General features: G+C 38.7%; 1 protein-coding gene across 6 annotated transcripts in view; it reads left to right on the forward strand.

Moving 5' to 3' along the window:
* Positions 1-18588, forward strand: part of LOC125455001 (serine/threonine-protein kinase PAK 5) — a 193789-nt gene that overhangs the window by 137265 nt on the left and 37936 nt on the right. For all 6 annotated transcript variants that reach the window (XM_048536456.2, XM_048536452.2, XM_048536451.1 and 3 more), the window contains one exon: positions 9025-9831. In XM_048536456.2, coding sequence (XP_048392413.1) covers positions 9025-9831 — 807 coding nt within the window. The remainder of the gene's footprint in view (positions 1-9024; positions 9832-18588) is intronic.

Below are 18588 nucleotides of genomic sequence, written 5' to 3' on the forward strand. Positions count from 1 at the left end.
GACAGACCTCCAAACAGGATGGGAAGAAAATAAAACAGGCAATAGAAAAGACATGCAAGGAAGACACAGTTATAATAATTCAATGTAAAGGTGGACTGAGAAAATCAGGTTGCTGGCAAATCTCAAGTTAAGGAATTCATGGAATATCTATAGGATTTTTTTGTTGGTGCAGCTTGGGATGGAGCCCACTGGGGAACAGGCGGTTCCGGATTTAGTGATGTGGTACCAATTAATGACCACATATGGGCCTCTCCATCTGACTTTTGGGATTAACCCAGCTACAGGTCACCTGTACCACTTGCCAATGATTATGGGTTACCTCTAACCTGGGAGAGTCCAATAGTTTGATCAAAGATGCTCAGTGCCTAACTGGGGGCATTTGGTAAGGTTGTATAACCAAGAACCACTTTCTGCTTTTATTTGCAACCCCTTTTGATGGGCCAAAAGCTCTCATTGGTGTCGGGACTTAATTTCAGAGGAAGGCTGGTTGTGCCCTCTAAACGGATAAATTGGAAGGAGATACAGTGAGCCTCCCTCCAAGGAGTTAGCACAGCTGTCTCACTGCCTTTTCAATAGGCAAGCAAGACACTGGCAAAAGCAGAAGATTCAACCCAATATCCTCTCAATTAACACTACTAGAATATTAACATTTTTTCCAGCCACACTTTGCTCTTTTGCCTGCTAGGTTGCTCACTAAGGCTGAAACAGATAATGAGAAATATTCGCAGCCTGTTAGATCCCAAATTAAACATCACATTACATATTATCCATCATCTATTTCCACCTGTACATTGCTGTCCATCCACTTGCTTCTGTTCTTACATTCACCCGTATGCATGCTTTTGTTACCTGGACTTGATGTTCCAATTTGCTGCCCTTCACTAACTTCAACTTGATTAAATATGGGAAAGTGGTAATGTTAACTAGTGAACGAGATGCTCTAGCTAATACTCTTTTTCAAATCCCACTATGGTAGCTAGTAGGATTTAAATTCAGTTAATACATAAGGAATCTAAAAGCTATCAATCACATCCTTTAGTGAAGTAAATGTTCCATCCTTACCTGATCTGGCCCCTAGATCCATAACATTCTTTCATGCCTTCTGAAATGGTCTAGCAAGTCAGTTGTATCAACCACTACAAAGATTTTTTCTAAAAAGTGATAAAACAAGACAGACCATAGACAATAAAGCAAAACCCAAGCCTGTCAACCCTGAAAATTCCTCATTACTAACTTTTGTTAAAACTGGGAGAGTAGTCTGAAAAATGAATCAAGCAATAGCCTGATGTTTATCTGTAAGGTTTGGTTCCCTGAGCAAGACTGTTTCACAGATACCACTATCACCATACCTGCTATGTCCTGTTCCATGGGAACACAGACCCACCAAAGGTGACAGAACAATGATATATAGTCAGGAGGGAGGTACCCAGGGAGTCCCTTGTATCAAGATAATAAAATGTGAGGCTGGATGAACACAGCAGGCCAAGCAGCATCTCAGGAGCTTTTGTGCTACTGAGATGCTGCTTGGCCTGCTGTGTTCAGCCAGCCTCATATTTTATTATCTTGGAATTCTCCAGCATCTGCAGTTCCCATTATCTCTGATACAGTCCCTTGTATCAACCCTGGACATAGGGTTGTCCAGAAGCCTTCTGCTGATTATCACCTACCACCCCTTCTTACCCAACGATCGGTACTCCTCCATATTAAACAAGTTCTGAGGTAAGCATTTTGTTCTTGGTAGGAGACTTTAATGTCCATCATCAAAAATGGCTTGGTAACACTGCTAACAACTGAGTTGTCCAGTTCAAAAGGACCATGCTGTTCAACTGGGTCTCTGGCAGGTGCCAGAGAGGGAAGTTTATTTGATCCTGTCCTCACTTATTTACCTGTCACAGGTACTTCTGCCCCTGTCAGGAGTGACTACAATCCTGTTTTTATATTGAGGATACCCTTCCTGATGTTAGGTGCCTTTGTCTTTGTGCTCAATGGGATAGATGTCCAACAGATTTAGCAACTCACATTGGGCACTGTGAGCCATCAGCAGTAGAACTGCGTTCAGTCACAGTGGATCACCATATCCCACACTCCACCGTTATCATCAAGATCTTGTTCTTTTCCTCTTTAAAATCTTTCCCAGAGCCCATCTATTTGCCTGGACCTTCACCCATTTCTTAAATTGTTCACTTTGTGCCAGCTGTTTCTTTTCAACTTGAGTTTACTGAATGTAATTGTGACTTTTAATATATCAAAGAAATTGTATGAATATAAATTATTAATTTTACCTTCATTCCTCTTCAAACCAACCCCTCCATATTAAGCGGAATTTAATGCCCTGAAGGCAATTAATGCCATCAGCCATTTCTCGGAGGAGATCTTGTCGGGCCCTGTAGTCCCTGTAGCTGGTAGATGAAACCAACATTGTTTGCATTAAATGTCGCCCATTCTGTGTGATTCATTTATTCTGCTGTTTGGTAAAGCATTGTCGTGCATAATTTGAATGTCTAATCTTCCAGCGTTACAGTGGCTACACTTCACAAATTTAATCTATTGAATGTAAAGCATTTTGAGGTGCATGGAAATCTGTGAGCAATGCTACACAAATGCTAGCCCATTCCTTTCTCTCAAATGAAGAGCTAGTCAATTTAAAGTATAGAAATAAGTAAAATTTATCTCAAAATTTCAATCCTGATCGTGATTTTCACCTTGACAGATGAGTGTTAGAAATCTGATGGAGATAAGAATGGGGCCTGATGATTGTTTCATCAGTTGCATTGCTAATGCAGGTGATGACTGGGTGAGTAGCATTTGAAGATTCAGCTAAGGGAGCCCAAAATGATGAGCTTGATATTGATCAGGATTGTAGAGCTAATGGATGTCTTACGATTGGATTTCAGGACTTTTATGTCCCAACTAAATCCAGATAACTTACATGTTTTATCCAGTGCCCTCAGTATGGTGTCACAAGTTATTCAGACTCGCTTAAGTTACTTAGATGTAACTTATTGGATGTACTGGGTAGTTTTGTCATAAATATGTAACAGCCTATTTAAAAAGAGTACCAGGGAAAAGTAGCAGTCAGTTATTTTAAAAGTATACTTTTGAAGATGAATGTTATTATTTTTATAAAATAATTTCCCTGCAGTAAATAGTATTTTTTTATGGATAGTAAGAACTGCAGTTGCTAAAGAATCTGAAATAACAAAGTGTTGAGGTGGATGAACGCAACAGGCCAAGCAGCATCACAGGAGCAGGAAAGCTGACGTTTCGGGCCTAGACCCTTCTAGGTTTGAAGAAGCGTCTACGCCCGAAAGGTCAGCTTCCCTGCTCCTATGATGCTGCTTGGCCTGCTGTGTTCATTCAACTCTACACCTTGTTATCACAGTTTTTTTTTATGGCTGGCTATCTTTCATTGCCCAAGTTTCTGTTGGTTTTATCCTTTTTAAATTTTATTTATTTTTGTTCTGTATTTTTCATATGCATCTTGCTCACAGTTATTACCATAATTTAGAAGATGACCATCACAAAGGTCAAGGGAGAAATTAGGAACTGGTTTGTTTTAGTTGGCTGGACAACTGGTTTACAATGCAGAGTGACGTCAATAACACAATTCAATTTCGACACTGGCTAAGGTCGCAATGAAGGTTCTCCATTCTCTACCTCGCCCAATACGTGAGATGTGGCGACCCTGTGGTTAAACTCACCACCATGTGTCTCTCAAATGGAAGAACAACCCATTGTATCTCTGAGACGATAGTGACTTTCACTTTTGTTGAAAGAAATAATAAATACTTAAAAATAAAAACAGGAGTGATAACAGACCGCACCTTGGATCGACATTTTCCATGCTACATTTATATGATGTGTTGCTGTCTCCCAGCTTAGTAATGCATGTCATAGCCTCTTCCTGGACTGTTGGGATTCTATTTGGCCCACCGAGTCTGCACAGGCCCTCCAAAAAGCATCACACTCAACCCAGCCCTGTCCTATCCCTGTTATCCTGCATTTACAGTGGCTAATCCATCTAGCCCACACATCCCTGGATACTGCAGACAATTTAGCATTTTCAGTACACCTAACCTGCCCATCTTTGGACTGTGGAAGGAAACCACAGCCCCTGGCAGAAACCTACACAGGCATAGGCAGAATGTGCAAAGTCCCTACAGGGATACAATCTAAGGCTGGAATTGAGCCAGGTCCCTGAAGCTGCAAGGCAGTAGTTCCAACCACTGAGCTACCATGTCACCTGGTCCAGATAATGTAGCTTCATATCTAAATGTTAATTAAGTAATTAAATCATTTGTCCAGTGCTACCCCAGAGGAATGTTATTTTGGCTTCAACCACCAGCTATGTATTGTACCTTTTCCCCCTCTCTCTCCCCTCTCCATACTCCCACCCTCCCCCCACCATCCATCACCTCTTCCCACTAGTTAACCAGTCTGGTGGATCGACTTTCTTAAATAATTGCAACCTGCGGGGGCCAAAGAGCATCAGTAGCTGATGGTGCAACAAGACAGAGCTTGGACATTAGTGCTTGGAACTTAACTTGGGCAAAGCCCGAAAGATGGCAGCCTTATGATCTACTGCCATTCCACCTCATTCTGTTCAGTTCCCGCCTCTATACCCAGAAGATTGCACCTTCTGATTCTGTTCCCTTTCATTTGCTACAAAAAGTGTAAAAATATGTAAACCACGTAGACTACATTGGGACAGAAATAGACCATTTGTTACAATCATGTTTGAAATTTTAATGAGATGACAAGATGAAAAATTGTTACAGAACAATTCATTTTCATACGGCCCACCAACATAGCCTTTCCTTGATAAAGTATGATTTTAGTACGATTAAAATAAACACTTACAGACTTTTCATCTGATACTGATAAAAAGAATCTGATAATACTTCATGTAAACAGTTAAAAGTCTTACCTTACATGTTTCACAATCTAAATGAAGGAAATGTTGAAAATGAGAGCTGGAAACAATTATGTGCTCATTTAGAATGACAATCGTGTAACTTTGTGCAGTAGTTGGTTGAACTTGTGCAACCCAATAAGCGAGAGACGTTATTATTACCTATATACTCTGCTATTCATTATGTTAATTTGGTTTGTCTAAGCCTTGTTTTGCTACCTCGAGGAAACAAGGCTTTTCTGGGACCACAAACTACTTTTCCATTGCTTATCACCAAAGAACAGACTGCACAAAACCCTTCATGAAAAATTGCTGCTGTCACTGAAATAGAGAACTAACTCCAAGAACATTTCCAAAAGCAATAAAATAGAAAGGCAAGCACTTGAAAAAATTTGATTTTGATTCATATATATGGGATGACATTGTGAAACATTTATATTTAAAACTAGATAGTGTTTGCTGATTAGAGTCATCCCTTTTGCCCTTAAATTTCATATCAGCTCAATGTGCTTTATGCTGATAATTTGTTTGAGGTAAACGGTGCATCTTAATAATAAACTGGGATATTAACATTGGTCACTTTGAGGTTAAAGGTTACTTATACAAAGTTGATGCTGTAACAGCGTTATCCATACTCAAGTGGTTAGTTGTAAAGACTTCACTGAGTGAAAACTCTTAAATATTGGGTTAAACTGCTGAGCTGCCTTTTATTTCCGTTGCATTGATGATTTCCAGATAAAGCTGTATTTGAGTGATTTATCAGCATTTGCTTGTAAAGTGATTGAATACTTTTTGAACATAGTTTACATTTTTTGAGTGAAGCTTGATCAAAAGAGAAATCTTAAATGTAAAATATGAAATTGTGTACATCATGAAGATAGCATTTGAAAAGACGTGATGCAACAGAAAATAATATTTTGTCTAAAAATGAAGGCTCTCTGGTGGGAAAACCCACAGCTTTTTTATCAAACAACATAACTTGCCAAGTCATTTTTCTTGAATAAGTTAGCATTTAATTTTAAATTGCAGTCAGGTCCAGAGAATTCAGCAGTTCTGTGAGCTGCCGTTTTGTTTTCATCTTCTCTCACGTAAAGCTGAGAATAAAATTCTTAAATTTAATGCTGCTGAGATGTTGGGCGCACATCAAATAGATTGCCATAACACCATGGTTATATCAATAAAACAATGTGTTAAATGAATTTAAAGCATGTAACATGACAAAAAATTTCTTCAAAACTATCTTGTTCACTCCCATTCCCCATCACTGCCAAATTATCAGGTTTTCTTTGTATTTATTTAGTAGTTGTTCTGTTGGAGAGAAACAAAATTCCAACTTGCCTGATACATTTATTTACTCACTTAATTTTTTTTTCACATGTTGCATCTGCAAAATTAAGAAATTGATCATTGAACTTTGTTTCGGATTTTACACGGACTGTTTGAAGCTTTGACATTTTGTTCATGCTGTTTCAAATATCCAGATGTTGATTGACATGTAGCTGAAGAGGGGTCTGTTTTGTGCCTGTGTCCCAGAATTTGGCTACTCTCAATTAACTTTAGTTTTATGTTTTTCTAGATATTGTCAGTTTTACTTTAATGGCTGCATATTCAACTGGATCAGAAATCGCCGTGGCTTGGATATTAAATTGGATAGCCTGATTGGTTGAAATTACAGCTTTTTATTCAGCTTGTTTTCACAGAAATCTTGTCAGGTCATCTTTCAATGTAATTAGTATTTTAGCTAATGGAAAAATGTTGGTTCCTTTTAATTCTTTAGGCTGTTTTAATTTATCTTTTAAACATAAAATATGCAATATGTTATCCACAAAACTTCTGAATGAATATAGATTTTTGGGTCATTTGTAAGGAATCATGTCCATTGAAAATTGAGTGTTTTCCCCAATTTTATTTCTGATGGTAGGTGATAAATATAACTCTGTAATCATACAAGTTTGACATGTGACATTATTCAAACGTACTACCTAACACTGACACCATGCAGAATAATTATATCCATTGTCTTTAATGGTATAGTTTTATTATAATACCATTTTATACAAATGGTAACAATTTTTTAAAGAATGAATTGCAACAGACCAACCTTAAAATTACTCTGCTATCATCAGACTTGCATGGTAAATGGCCAGTTGAGGGTTGTTTGTTAAATTTCGCTACCTTTTGGGGAGGCAGTGGCATTATGGTATTGTCACTGGATTAATAATCTAGAGGCCCAGGTCTACATTCTGGGGACTAGGGCTTGAATTCCATCATGCTAGTTGGTGAAATTTGAATTGGTTAAAATCATGAATTACAAGCTGTGTTGATATCAACATGTGACCACAGTCCATTTGGTTCACTGATGCCCATTAGAGAAGGAAATCTGCCATCCTTACCTGGCCTTGCCTGCGTGTTATTCTGGATCAACAGCAATGTGGGTGATTCTTAATTGCTGTCTGAAATTACCTAACAAGCCACTCAATTCAAGGGCATTTTGGGATGGCAACAAAGGCACATCTCGCCAAAGATGCCCACATCCCATGTAAGAATGGAAAAGTGAAAATTCTTGGGAGGACAGATAAGTTCAACAGCCTTTCTCCCTACATGGTCCGGGCTTTTGTATCTTTTGAAGACAAGCATACAAAGTGCTGTTACTAACATTCCAATCACAAAATTGTATGTTGTAATATTAGTTTGAAAACCTTGGAGAGAGTGCAAGGATCAAGTAACTGTGCAATAGAAGTCTTGAAAATTGAAATGTATTTCATTGTTTTGCAGGGCTGCTTTAAAAAAACAGATTCACGTGTGCTCCACATCTACATTTGAAAAATGGCTAATGGGCACTTAATTCTATTTGATAAATTGAGCAAGAAATAAGTTATGTACATTACTAGATCTAGTGATGAGCATTTGGGATGGCACGGCAGCTCAGTGGTTAGCACTACTGCCCCACAGTGCCAGGAATCCGGGTTCAGTTCCCTCGGACAGCTGTCTGTGTGGAATTTGTACATACTCCCCGTGTCTGTGTGGGTTTCCTCCAGGTGCTCCGATTTCCTCCCACAGACCAAAGATGTGCAGCTAGGTGGATCGGTCGTGCTAAATTGCCCATAGTGTTCAGGGGTGGGTCTGTTTGGGATGCTGTGAGGGTTGGTGTGGACTTGTTGGGCCGAAGGGCTGTAGGGAATCTATGATCTATGAAAACACTTTGTAAAAATATTTTTAAATGCAAAAGATACTAGTTGCATTGTATTGAGAAAAATTAATACTGCCCTCGTGTTGAAATTTGAATTTAAAGCTGTGAATGGTGGATGGATTTCAATGTAATCTGAAAGGGGTGTGGTATTCTTCCCATGCAATTCTAATTTGGTCATTTTCTACTATTGTAGTGAATAATCTAAAAGTTCAGATTAAGTAGGATAAATAACAGAAAAGTGATGACTCCTTTTTTTAGAAAAAAAACACAGTAATTTGACTTAAGTAACTGATTATTTTGAATGTTTCATTCATATGATCCCACAGAAAATATTTGACAGATGGGATATTTTATAGGAACAGAAAATGCTAGAAATACACTGCAGGACCCGATATCAGATGTGTTGTTTATTTTCAGCAATTTTCTTTTTATTTCACATCTTCAGCATTTGCAGTTTTAATTCTAACCAGGTTTAAAGTGAATGGCCCAAAGGGAGAAAGAATAATGTCAGATTAGGGAGAGGTTCATCACTACTCTTAAGAAGAGTTGCATCTATTGAGTTCTTGACCTTGCCCGTTTGCCCTTTTATCCAAACCCCATCCCAGTTGATTAGAATTGAGTCACATTTACCACTTCATTGGCAATTCTCAGTGAAATGTTTGAGACCAAGTGGGAAAGAGTAGGTGGATAGACCAGTTAGATCATGCAACGCAGATGGATCAACACAACCCAGCAGTGGATGACAGATTTTAAAATAGTATGGGAGAGTGTTTTTGATTATTTACTTTCCTTTTTCCGAGAGAAGCATGAAGATTGTTCTAAACCACAGAATACGTTGAGCTTTAAAGCATTGACTATTGTATTTTGATATCAAGCATGATTAACCTCTGTCTATAATAACTGATTTGTTTTTTTGTTACAGACCATAGTCAGAGGAAACAGAGCATGGAAAGACACCTCTTTAAATGGCCTATTGGAAGAGTTCAATGATATTTCTGTGACTCGCTCGAACTCTCTACGTAGGGAGAGTCCTCCTGCTCCTCCACAGAAAAGTTCCAACCATAGCCTGTGCAGTCCAGAAGAAAATGGCTATGGCCATTATTATCTCAGACATTCACATGATATTGAATCTCCAAAAGATTTTACCACAGGGAAATGCAAAGAACAGAGCAATCATGCAGAAGACGGGGATAGACATCACAGATATAACAAAGCTGCTCAACAAAATGGCCAGGATTCTAACCGAGTTCAGTCTGTAGAAACATATTACTTAGAAGACAATGTACACAAGGCAGATCTTGGTAGATTGCCACCAGACTATTATGCATATTTGGTGTCAAAAATTAGGCCAACAGACCACATTGTGGCAAACAGGGACTCCCCAAGAGCTCACAGCTCCCCACCCATTCACAGGAGACATCTACAAAGTACACCTTCTAGAACTGCTCAAAGAGAAATTCCTAGGGAAAAATTGGAATACAAAGAGAAAGATTGGGGTCCAGACCACCAAAGGGAAGACTTGGACAAACGACCAAAGTCATCTTATGTCATACAGACAAGTCCTCAACCAACTCTGAGACAGAGATCAAAATCAGGATCTGGACTGCAGGAACCAAGTGTGCCATATGCTGCCAGTGCATTTAAATCAACACATCCCACTGGACATGCATATAGTTCATACACATATCCCAGGCTGTCGGAGTCGACGGCTGTATCATGCATTCCGAAGGTAAATGTCACTTTCATATTCAAACCTTCAACACTTGTATTCACTTCTGCATTCCATCACTGTTTGGCACTGTGTGGTTTGATTTCTTTGGATCACCATTCTCCCTAGTTGCAATTTAACACTCTCTCTACTTTTATTAGCTAATTCAAATATAATTGTGCTCTTCGCATTTTAGAACTAATGCTTTTTTTCTAAAGGCATTTGGTCTTAATGGGTTTGCATATCCTACAAGGAAAATGCAGTCATGAAGTTAAGACACATTGTTAAGTAAGGAATGTGCTCTATATTGCAAATAAAAGTAAGTGAAGAGGTAAATTATCCTATCAAATCTGTGAACAACTGTCCCTCTGACTGATTGTTCTGAGGATATTTCATTTTTGACCTGGAGATCAGTTTTTCATTGTTAGCATTCTGAATGTTCCACTGATCATTCTTGAGTTTTTGCAAATCACAGAACCATTTTTCATTTCCATGCTAATTTTGCACATTCATCAATCAATGCTGCTGTAATCTGCTTACCAGGAAATGCATGACAGGCTCGGGCCAGTAGAGCCACTGATTTTTCCCATGTCCTTCTGAACTGCATTCCTTAATAGTTTCAGATTAAGAACTAACAATGGGGAATTATAAATCTTATGCTGCCAGTCCAAAGCTTTGCATGTCAGATTGTTTGTAACATAGTTGAGCATTGGTTTTCATTAAAGTATTATAACTGTTGTTTCTATAAGGTTTTCTTTTTGGGAATAAAGATCACTCAGTTGTTCCCAGCTGCACCACCTGAGATACATTTTGTACTGCAGCTAAGAGAGTAGATAGGCAATTTATAATTCAGCCTCCAATTGTACAGTAAATATTGTATTATCCGGCATGCACCAGTAACAGGTGGTGGCAGTAACTCAAAAATGACGACCGACATTAAGTTCCCTGTCGGTAAGCTAATAACTGAGAATAGGATGTTAGCAAGACCACTGTTACTGTTCCGGTTATTTCTGATCATGATTACTATTTAAACTGTTGACTTTTAATTAAAGATTGAGCTGTCAGTTTCATGGATGGTTGCTCAAAAGTGACAATAAAAGTAATGGGCTATTTTTGAAAGAAAAATGTGCAGAAAGTCTAGTTACTAGAGAGTTCCAGTTGGGCAGGTGCCAGTACAGGGAATATATCTAGGCCCAATAATAAGAGTCCGTCATGTTTGGAGCGGAAGCAGGGCCATTGTGCTCAGTCGGGGACCACCAGGGCCCATGATGTTGTCCCTGCCCCTGCCAGTTTGCCCAATCCCATATAACACAAATTTTACTGCACTGCTCTGTTATTGGTACCTTGCCATGATGACACATTTTGGTAACACACGGAAACTTTCTTAGGGGTTGCTTATTTATGTAATGCCTTTGGAGTAGTTAAAAATGACCCAAGGTGTGTGACAGGAGCATTATAAAACAAATGTTGACACAGAACCAATAGGGAAAATGTGGATGTATGGACCTTGTGCAAATACAGGAGCTGAATATTATTTAAATAGGAAAAGCTGCGGTGCGGAGGGGGACATACACCACAAAAAGCTAGCATTCACATTCAATGGATAATAGGGAAGGCAAAAGGACTGTTGGCCTTTCTTACAAAGGGAATGGAGTAAAAAAACAAGGAGATGTCGCGAAAACTATACAAGGCCCTAATCAGGTCACACCTAGACTTTTAGAACAATTTTGGCCCCCTTATTTAAGGAAAAGTATACTGACATTGGAAGCAAGCCAGAGAGGGTTCACCAGGCTGTTTCCAGATATGGACGGATTATTTCTGAGGAGAGTTTGAGTAGGTTGTGCCTTTACGCAACGGAGTTTAGAAGAATGCAAGATGACATTACTGAAACATAGAAAATTCTCAGAGAGCTTGACAGAGTTGATGAGGAGAAGCTGTTGCCCCTTTTGGGCGAACAAGAGGACATAATTTCAGAGTGAATGGTCAACCAATTAAGACAGGTGAGGAGGAATCTTTTCTGTGAGGGTATTCAATCTTTGGAATTCTTCACTGTATTAGGCTATAGAGGATGGATCATTAAGTATATTCGAAGCTAACATAGGTCTTTAATCAGTAAGAGAATCAAGGTTTATGGAAATAAGGCAAGAAAATGGAGTTGGGGATTATCAAATCAACTATGATCTCATTTAATGGCAAAGCAGACAATACACTGAATGCCTTATTTTGCTTCTACATCTCATGGTCTTATGAAATGTCAAAAAAGGTAATTAAAAGATTGGTCATGGAGGTAGATTTTAATGCACATCTTGAAAGAGGGACAGACAGAGAGATTAATAGAGAAAATTCCAAAGTTCAGGGCCTGCGAAGCTGAAGGCACAGATGCCAACGTTGGAACAAAATAAACGGGATTGGGCAAGAAACTGAAATTGGTGGAGTGCAGAGATTTTTGGAGGGTTGTGGAGCTGCTATGGAAGAACTCCTTCAACAAGAACAAGAATGTTTCTAAAACTGTTTTTTAAAGTCAAAGGTATTGTCAGGCCAGGGGTCACCCTGGATAATCAGTATACAAAGTGATGGATAAATGGAACTTGATGCACATTACAATATGCGCAGTAGTACAATGGATGAACTCAAGTTTACAGATCATCCAAGGTGTGAAATATATTTGTAGATCGTAAGAGAACTTGAGTCTAGAGGTGACAAAAACATGGATAAGGATTTCAGCAATTGAGCTGAGATGAAATAGAAAGAAACAGCGTTATAGAGGTGGGAACAGGAAGTTTTGATAAAAGAGAGGATATTAGGTAAAAAACTCAGATCATGACTGAAAACGATGAGGTTTTACAAGTTATGAAGGCTTTGTACCTCTTGAGTTTTGTAGGATTGCAGAATATTGGATTTATTTCAAGTTGTATGGTGATACCTGGATTTATTTAAAGAATTCAATGAAAGTACATTGAATTATTTTTTTTTGAAAAAGGCACTCTGGGAAATCACATTTAGCAAATTGCTTGCTCACTTCTTAGTCTTTTGTTTGAACAGTGTTTTGCTAGGAGATTGATTTTTCAGTTGGGAGAAAAAAGCCTATTGAGGGAAGAATATCCACCTTGTCTTCCTCCTCTTTCTAAACCCCCTTGAGTTTCCAGTGTAAAACCTGATTCATTCTTCAAGAGGACAATGAAAGACTTGTTGATATTCTGTTTCCTGAGCAAACTGTAACTACCAAGACCCCAGAGACATTTGCACTTGTCTAGTGACCTGTGTGCAGAATGCCTGATTGGCAGCTACCTGAACATCAACATCTGACCTTTTTTTCTTTCAAAAACTAAACATTGTTGGTGAAGTGTTTTATTTTCTCCAGAACCTGTGGACAGAGAAAGTTTTATGTTTCCCTTTTCCCTTAATCTGATGTATGTCTTTGTTGGATTATTTAGAGGGCAAAACATTTATGTTACAAACTGTGTGTTAACCCAATTTGCATCTTTGTGGAATACATTTTGTTTTACAATAAATCAATAATCTTGTGTTTATTAAAGAAGGCTGGTCAATGGATCATTTTATTCTAAATTTAATAGAGAAAGAGTATGATTGGCCACACTGGGAACTGAGTAAAACATTAATATTGTGACGTGTGGTGTAGTGGGACTAGAGAGGGACGGCGCACTCCTCCCATCTCAATCGTAACAAAAGGCTGAGTTCTCCAGAGACATTGATCAGGGTGAGGGATGAAATTCATAATAACAATAAAAACACTAAATGTTGGAGAAACTCAGATTTGGCAGCATCTGTGAAGAGCAAAACTGAGTGAATGTTTCAAAACTAGTATGATTGTTCAGAATGGAAGAACAGTTCTAAAGAAATCATGTTGGATTCAACACTAATTCTGTTTCTTTCTATGTGGATGCTCCCGGACCTGCGGATTTTCTCCAGCATTTTCAGGTTTTATATCAGATTTCCAGCAGTATTTCTGCAGTATTTTGCTTTTATTAGAGGAGTGAAATTGGTGGCTAATGCATGAAGCTTGTGGCACAGAAATTGTACATGAGGAAATTTCCTTCAACTAAATGTGACAAATGGTAAGATAAATTGGAGGTAGTGGAGGGGTCAAATGAAATATTGGGTGAGGGTGTAGGAAGTTTATAGTCTTTTATTGTTGTGAAGATATTCAGATTTACTCTCAAATGCCCACTTGTGGACCATATTAATCGGAAAGCCCTGAAGTCCTCACTGTCTATTTACAAAGATTAATTCAGTAACCTTTGTTCTAAAATATTTTATATAACTCTGTGCTATATTACAAGTAACTATGACAATGTACAGATGAAAGAAAATGTTACTTCCCTGGTTCATGGAGCAGTATTTTTTATATCGAAAAAGTAGAACATTGCACATGCTGGAAAGCTGAGGTAAAATAGAAAATGATGGAAAATTCAGCAGATGAGGCAACATCTGTGTGGAGATACAGACAAAGTTAACATTTCATGTCTGTAACTTTTCATCAGAGCTAGGAAAAGTTGCAGATATGATTAGGTTTTAAGTAAGGATGGATGGGGTAAGGCCAATGGAATTACTTTTATAAAGGTGGAAGAGAAAAGGGATTGAAGGTCACAAAAATCGGTGCTACAAGACTAGAAACAGGACAAGAAAAGTTTTTTTTTAAAAGACAAAAGATATTGCTAGAGTGTATGTGCTGCTGGCTCAAAAAAAGAAAGTGCACACAAAAAGAAAAGGAAACAAAATGTAGCATAGCGTTTTATGTTTTGTTTCTCTTTCAGCTAATAGCACACCGACTGTAGGAGCATCTTTTGTTTCTTACCTCATCTCCTAATCTATTTCCTTCCCATTATTTTAATTGTTATTCTTTGTCTGAATATGTTATACCATCAAGTATACTGTTTGAAGAAATACAGTTAGAACCTTGTGTACTGACTGGCTTGTCATAGTCATGTCATCTACCTCTGCTGTAAATGCATGTGTGTACAGCCTCTGAGAGCCATTAAATATGCATCACTTTAAGCATTAGTGAGAAGTTACCGTGATCCCAGAGTATCATAGGCTGCTTTCTCATTAAAGGGTTATGACTGGTGGTGAAATTAACCAGATGGTCACCACTCCTTAGGTGAAGAGTGAGATTGAGAAGGTGGCGACCTCTGCTGGTACATGAATTGCATCTGCATTGTTGGCATCACTTTGCATTACAAACCAGTCCAGCAAACTGAACTAATCAAATCCCATGATGTCTGAGTGTTGCAGTTGAAAATAAATGGATTTTCAGAGCTGAAGACAGCCAGCTGCTGAAAGAAACAATAAAGAAAGAAAAGTTTATAACTTAGATAAGTCAAAATGGATTGTGCGTTTTTCATTCTTTCCTGCTGTGGAATTGAAACAAGATATGAGATAATGGCAAAACTACAAATTAACAACAGAATTCATTTTTAAAATCTTGAACATCTAAGAGTTACAATCCTTCCATCTGTCGTTGCAGAAGCTGTATTTTGGCCAGATCTTACTGAGGAGCAGAAAAGCAGAGATTTTGCAGGCTTCGGAGATGCACTCAGAAACCTATTCTGATATTATTTGTTCAACATCAGTGTTCAAGGGAGAGGGAGACTATTAATCAATGTGTGAGCATGTTGATACAGTGAGCTAAATGTTAACGGTTTGGACAACTTAAAAAGAATATCATCAGAGACAGATTTGTTTTAAGCATAAAATCCTGCAAAGAGAGCACATCTGCTCAAAGAGGAGAAAATTGCCCCAAAGGTATCAGCTTGTACAGAAGCTCTGAGCTTGTCAATCCCTAGCTGGATTACATTATTGGGAGAATAGATAAATATTTGCATTATGCAGCGAGCCATTCAAAGCTGAACGAAAACAGATTAGGAAAAGGAAGAATTTTTTTACAGAAAAGCTAGCAAAAATGTCAAAACAGTGAAACTGGAAGCAGGTATTGTGGAAGCATCAGACCAAAGAAAAGGAACCATGTCTAACATGGGGTAGGTAATGCTGTAATAACAGGAAACTGCATCTCTTTCCACACGAGTGTTTAGCCAGGAGGAAATGCAAAACAAGCCTATAAAGGTACAGGAGATATCAGCCAACAATTTTTCTGACAAATCACTTTACAACATAAACACTTCGGCATCATTTGGTCTAAAGTTGATACGTAGTTTTGTGACTGTTAGAATGTTGACCTCCGAGGTCACTGACTGTGAACTGATCTGAGAAGATTGCATATATATTTTTACAGATCTTGAATGCCCTCCTGATGAATATCATCTTGTAGTGGATGACAGTGTAAGACCAATGCAGCATATGCCAAGTAGAGTACCAACTAACATAAAGTCCAGTCAGAAAGATAACATCAAAGATCTAGAAAAAGAGGGAGTTATTAAGAAAGTGACAACTCCTATGGACTGCATTAGCAGCATGGAAGCAGTGGAAAATGCCTGGAAAATGAGTACATGTGTAGATCTAAAGGATCTCAATAAAGCTTAATATCTCTACATCTCATATGCCAGTGATTGGAGGAATGTTGCCACAACTTGCTGAGATTAAGTAGTTTACTCCCATCAGTATGAAGGATGGTAGTTAACAAGTAATGCTGGAGGCAGCAGCTTTAGTGTGGAACAAATGGCTGCATAGTCAGTGATCTCCAAGGTGGAAGCTGTTTGTGAGTCATTTGCTAGCTGGTAGATGTGGATACACAGCACAAGAAGCCAACCACAGACCACAATCAGAATCTGGAGTGACCGCAGAGATAGAGCGGTCGGCAGTTGAACCTGAAGGTGAGCAAGAGAAAGATGCGATTGAAGATATGTGAAGCCACATATTGCATCATGCACCAACAACAAAAGGACATTGTCCAGTTTCTGACAAGGTGAGAACTGTACAATGTCCTTTTGTAGCCAAAATTAGCAACCAACTAGTGCAACAATTTGTTGGATTTGTGAGCTATATGACAAAATTTTTGCCTAATTTGTCATCAGAGTATGAACTTCTTTACAAGGTCACTGTTAAGCATTTGCAGTGGTACCTAGGGCACAGAGCAAGAGAATCAAGGAAAAAAAAAGTTAGTGCCAACTGAAAACAAATGCTGGAGATCACAGCAAATGAGACAGCATCCATGGAGAGAACAAGCTAACATTTCGAGCCTAGATGACTCTTCATCGCTGAAGTGAAGTGTGGAGGAGGGGTGCAACTTTTATGCCATATTCATGGAATTCATAGAATCCCTACAGTGTAGAAACAGGCCTTCAGCCCAACAAGTCAACACCTCTGAGTGAGGCAGTGCAGGTTGGCGGTGATGGGGTGTACAGTGCTGATGGAGAAAAGATGTTGATGGTTCAGATTAAGTGATTGGAATGTGAGAATGGCAGAACAATGGTGTGTCTAACTGCCAGACTTGTAAGAGAAGACGGTTCCACTGGGGTGGGGGAGAGAAGAGAGGACATGGTGACAGAGAATGTAACAAGTAAAGCTAAAAGAAAGGGAAGAAATGGGAGTTGGTTCACAATTTGAAGGTGTTGAACTCAATATTAAGCCCAGAAGGTTTATAGTGCCCAATCTGAAGATGAGATGTTGTTCCTCCAGTTTGCACTGTGATTCATGGAGCACTGCAGCATGCGGAGGACCGTTAATTGGGTATGCGAGCAGTGCACTGTATTGATATGACCGGGTATGGGAAGTAATAATGCTAATGTTGAGGACTGCAGTATCAATAATAAAGTTATCTTGCGATGTGATGGCAGCAACCGATATGCAGCAAGAACAAGATCTTGCGTTGGTGTCCTGACCATTAATGCAAACTGAATGACCCTACACTCAGAATGAGTGCAAAGAATATTACTTTATTTACAAAAAGCATCATATGAACATGACATACAAGCAAGAGAACAGCTAAATGTTGCTCACATTCTGTTGAAAACAACGCTGAAGGAAGTTGAGGACGCTAAGCCAGGATGGTGATCTTCCAGATTCAACATGAAACAACAGTTTGTCATGCTCTAGAAATCATTAACTCAGCAGAGAATTTGAACCTGAAAGTCAGGCATCTTACATAAATCATGCAAATGGTGCAAAAAATAGCAACCTTGAAGTGCTGCAGGAGTTAGTGATGAAAGAATAATGTGAAATCATCAGGGACCTACCCATAAGAGATTATCGTGTATACAGAGATGAAGTATTAGCCCAGGGTGGCATCTTGTACAAAGGAAATAGTATCATTATTTTTAAGGAAATGACCAAAGAGTTGCTGAAGCACATCTGTGCAAGCCATCGGGGAATTGAGTCTAGACTGAGGAAGGCAAAAAAATCTGCACTACTGGCCAAACACAGCCAATGAAGTAAGAACCATGTCATCAAGTGCAGCACGTGTAGAAATTGCTAAGCTTGTCAGTGTAGACTCAATGGGCAAAAGAGTGTTTTCTATACTGTATGGTTCTAAGCAAGCAGAAGAGCTGCGTATTACACATGACATTCCAGAAAGAACATCACTGAAGTTTGGAGCAGATCTCTTCAATCTTTCAAGAACTGATTATCCTGTTATTATCAACTCCTATCCTGACTACTAGAAATTGGACCAGTTGATACCAACTACCATTGAGAATGTAGAAAGCCTGAAAACACAGTTCGATCATTACAGCATTCTGGACATTATGATGAGTGACAGTGGCCCTCAAGCTATGAGTGAAGAATTCAACTCCTTCATAAAGCAGGCATGAATCATAAAATCAAGGTGAAACAACAGAGAACCAGATTTAACTTTGATAAGACTGC

Source organism: Stegostoma tigrinum, chromosome 9 (assembly GCF_030684315.1).
Source record: "Stegostoma tigrinum isolate sSteTig4 chromosome 9, sSteTig4.hap1, whole genome shotgun sequence".
Classification (NCBI taxonomy): domain Eukaryota; kingdom Metazoa; phylum Chordata; class Chondrichthyes; order Orectolobiformes; family Stegostomatidae; genus Stegostoma; species Stegostoma tigrinum.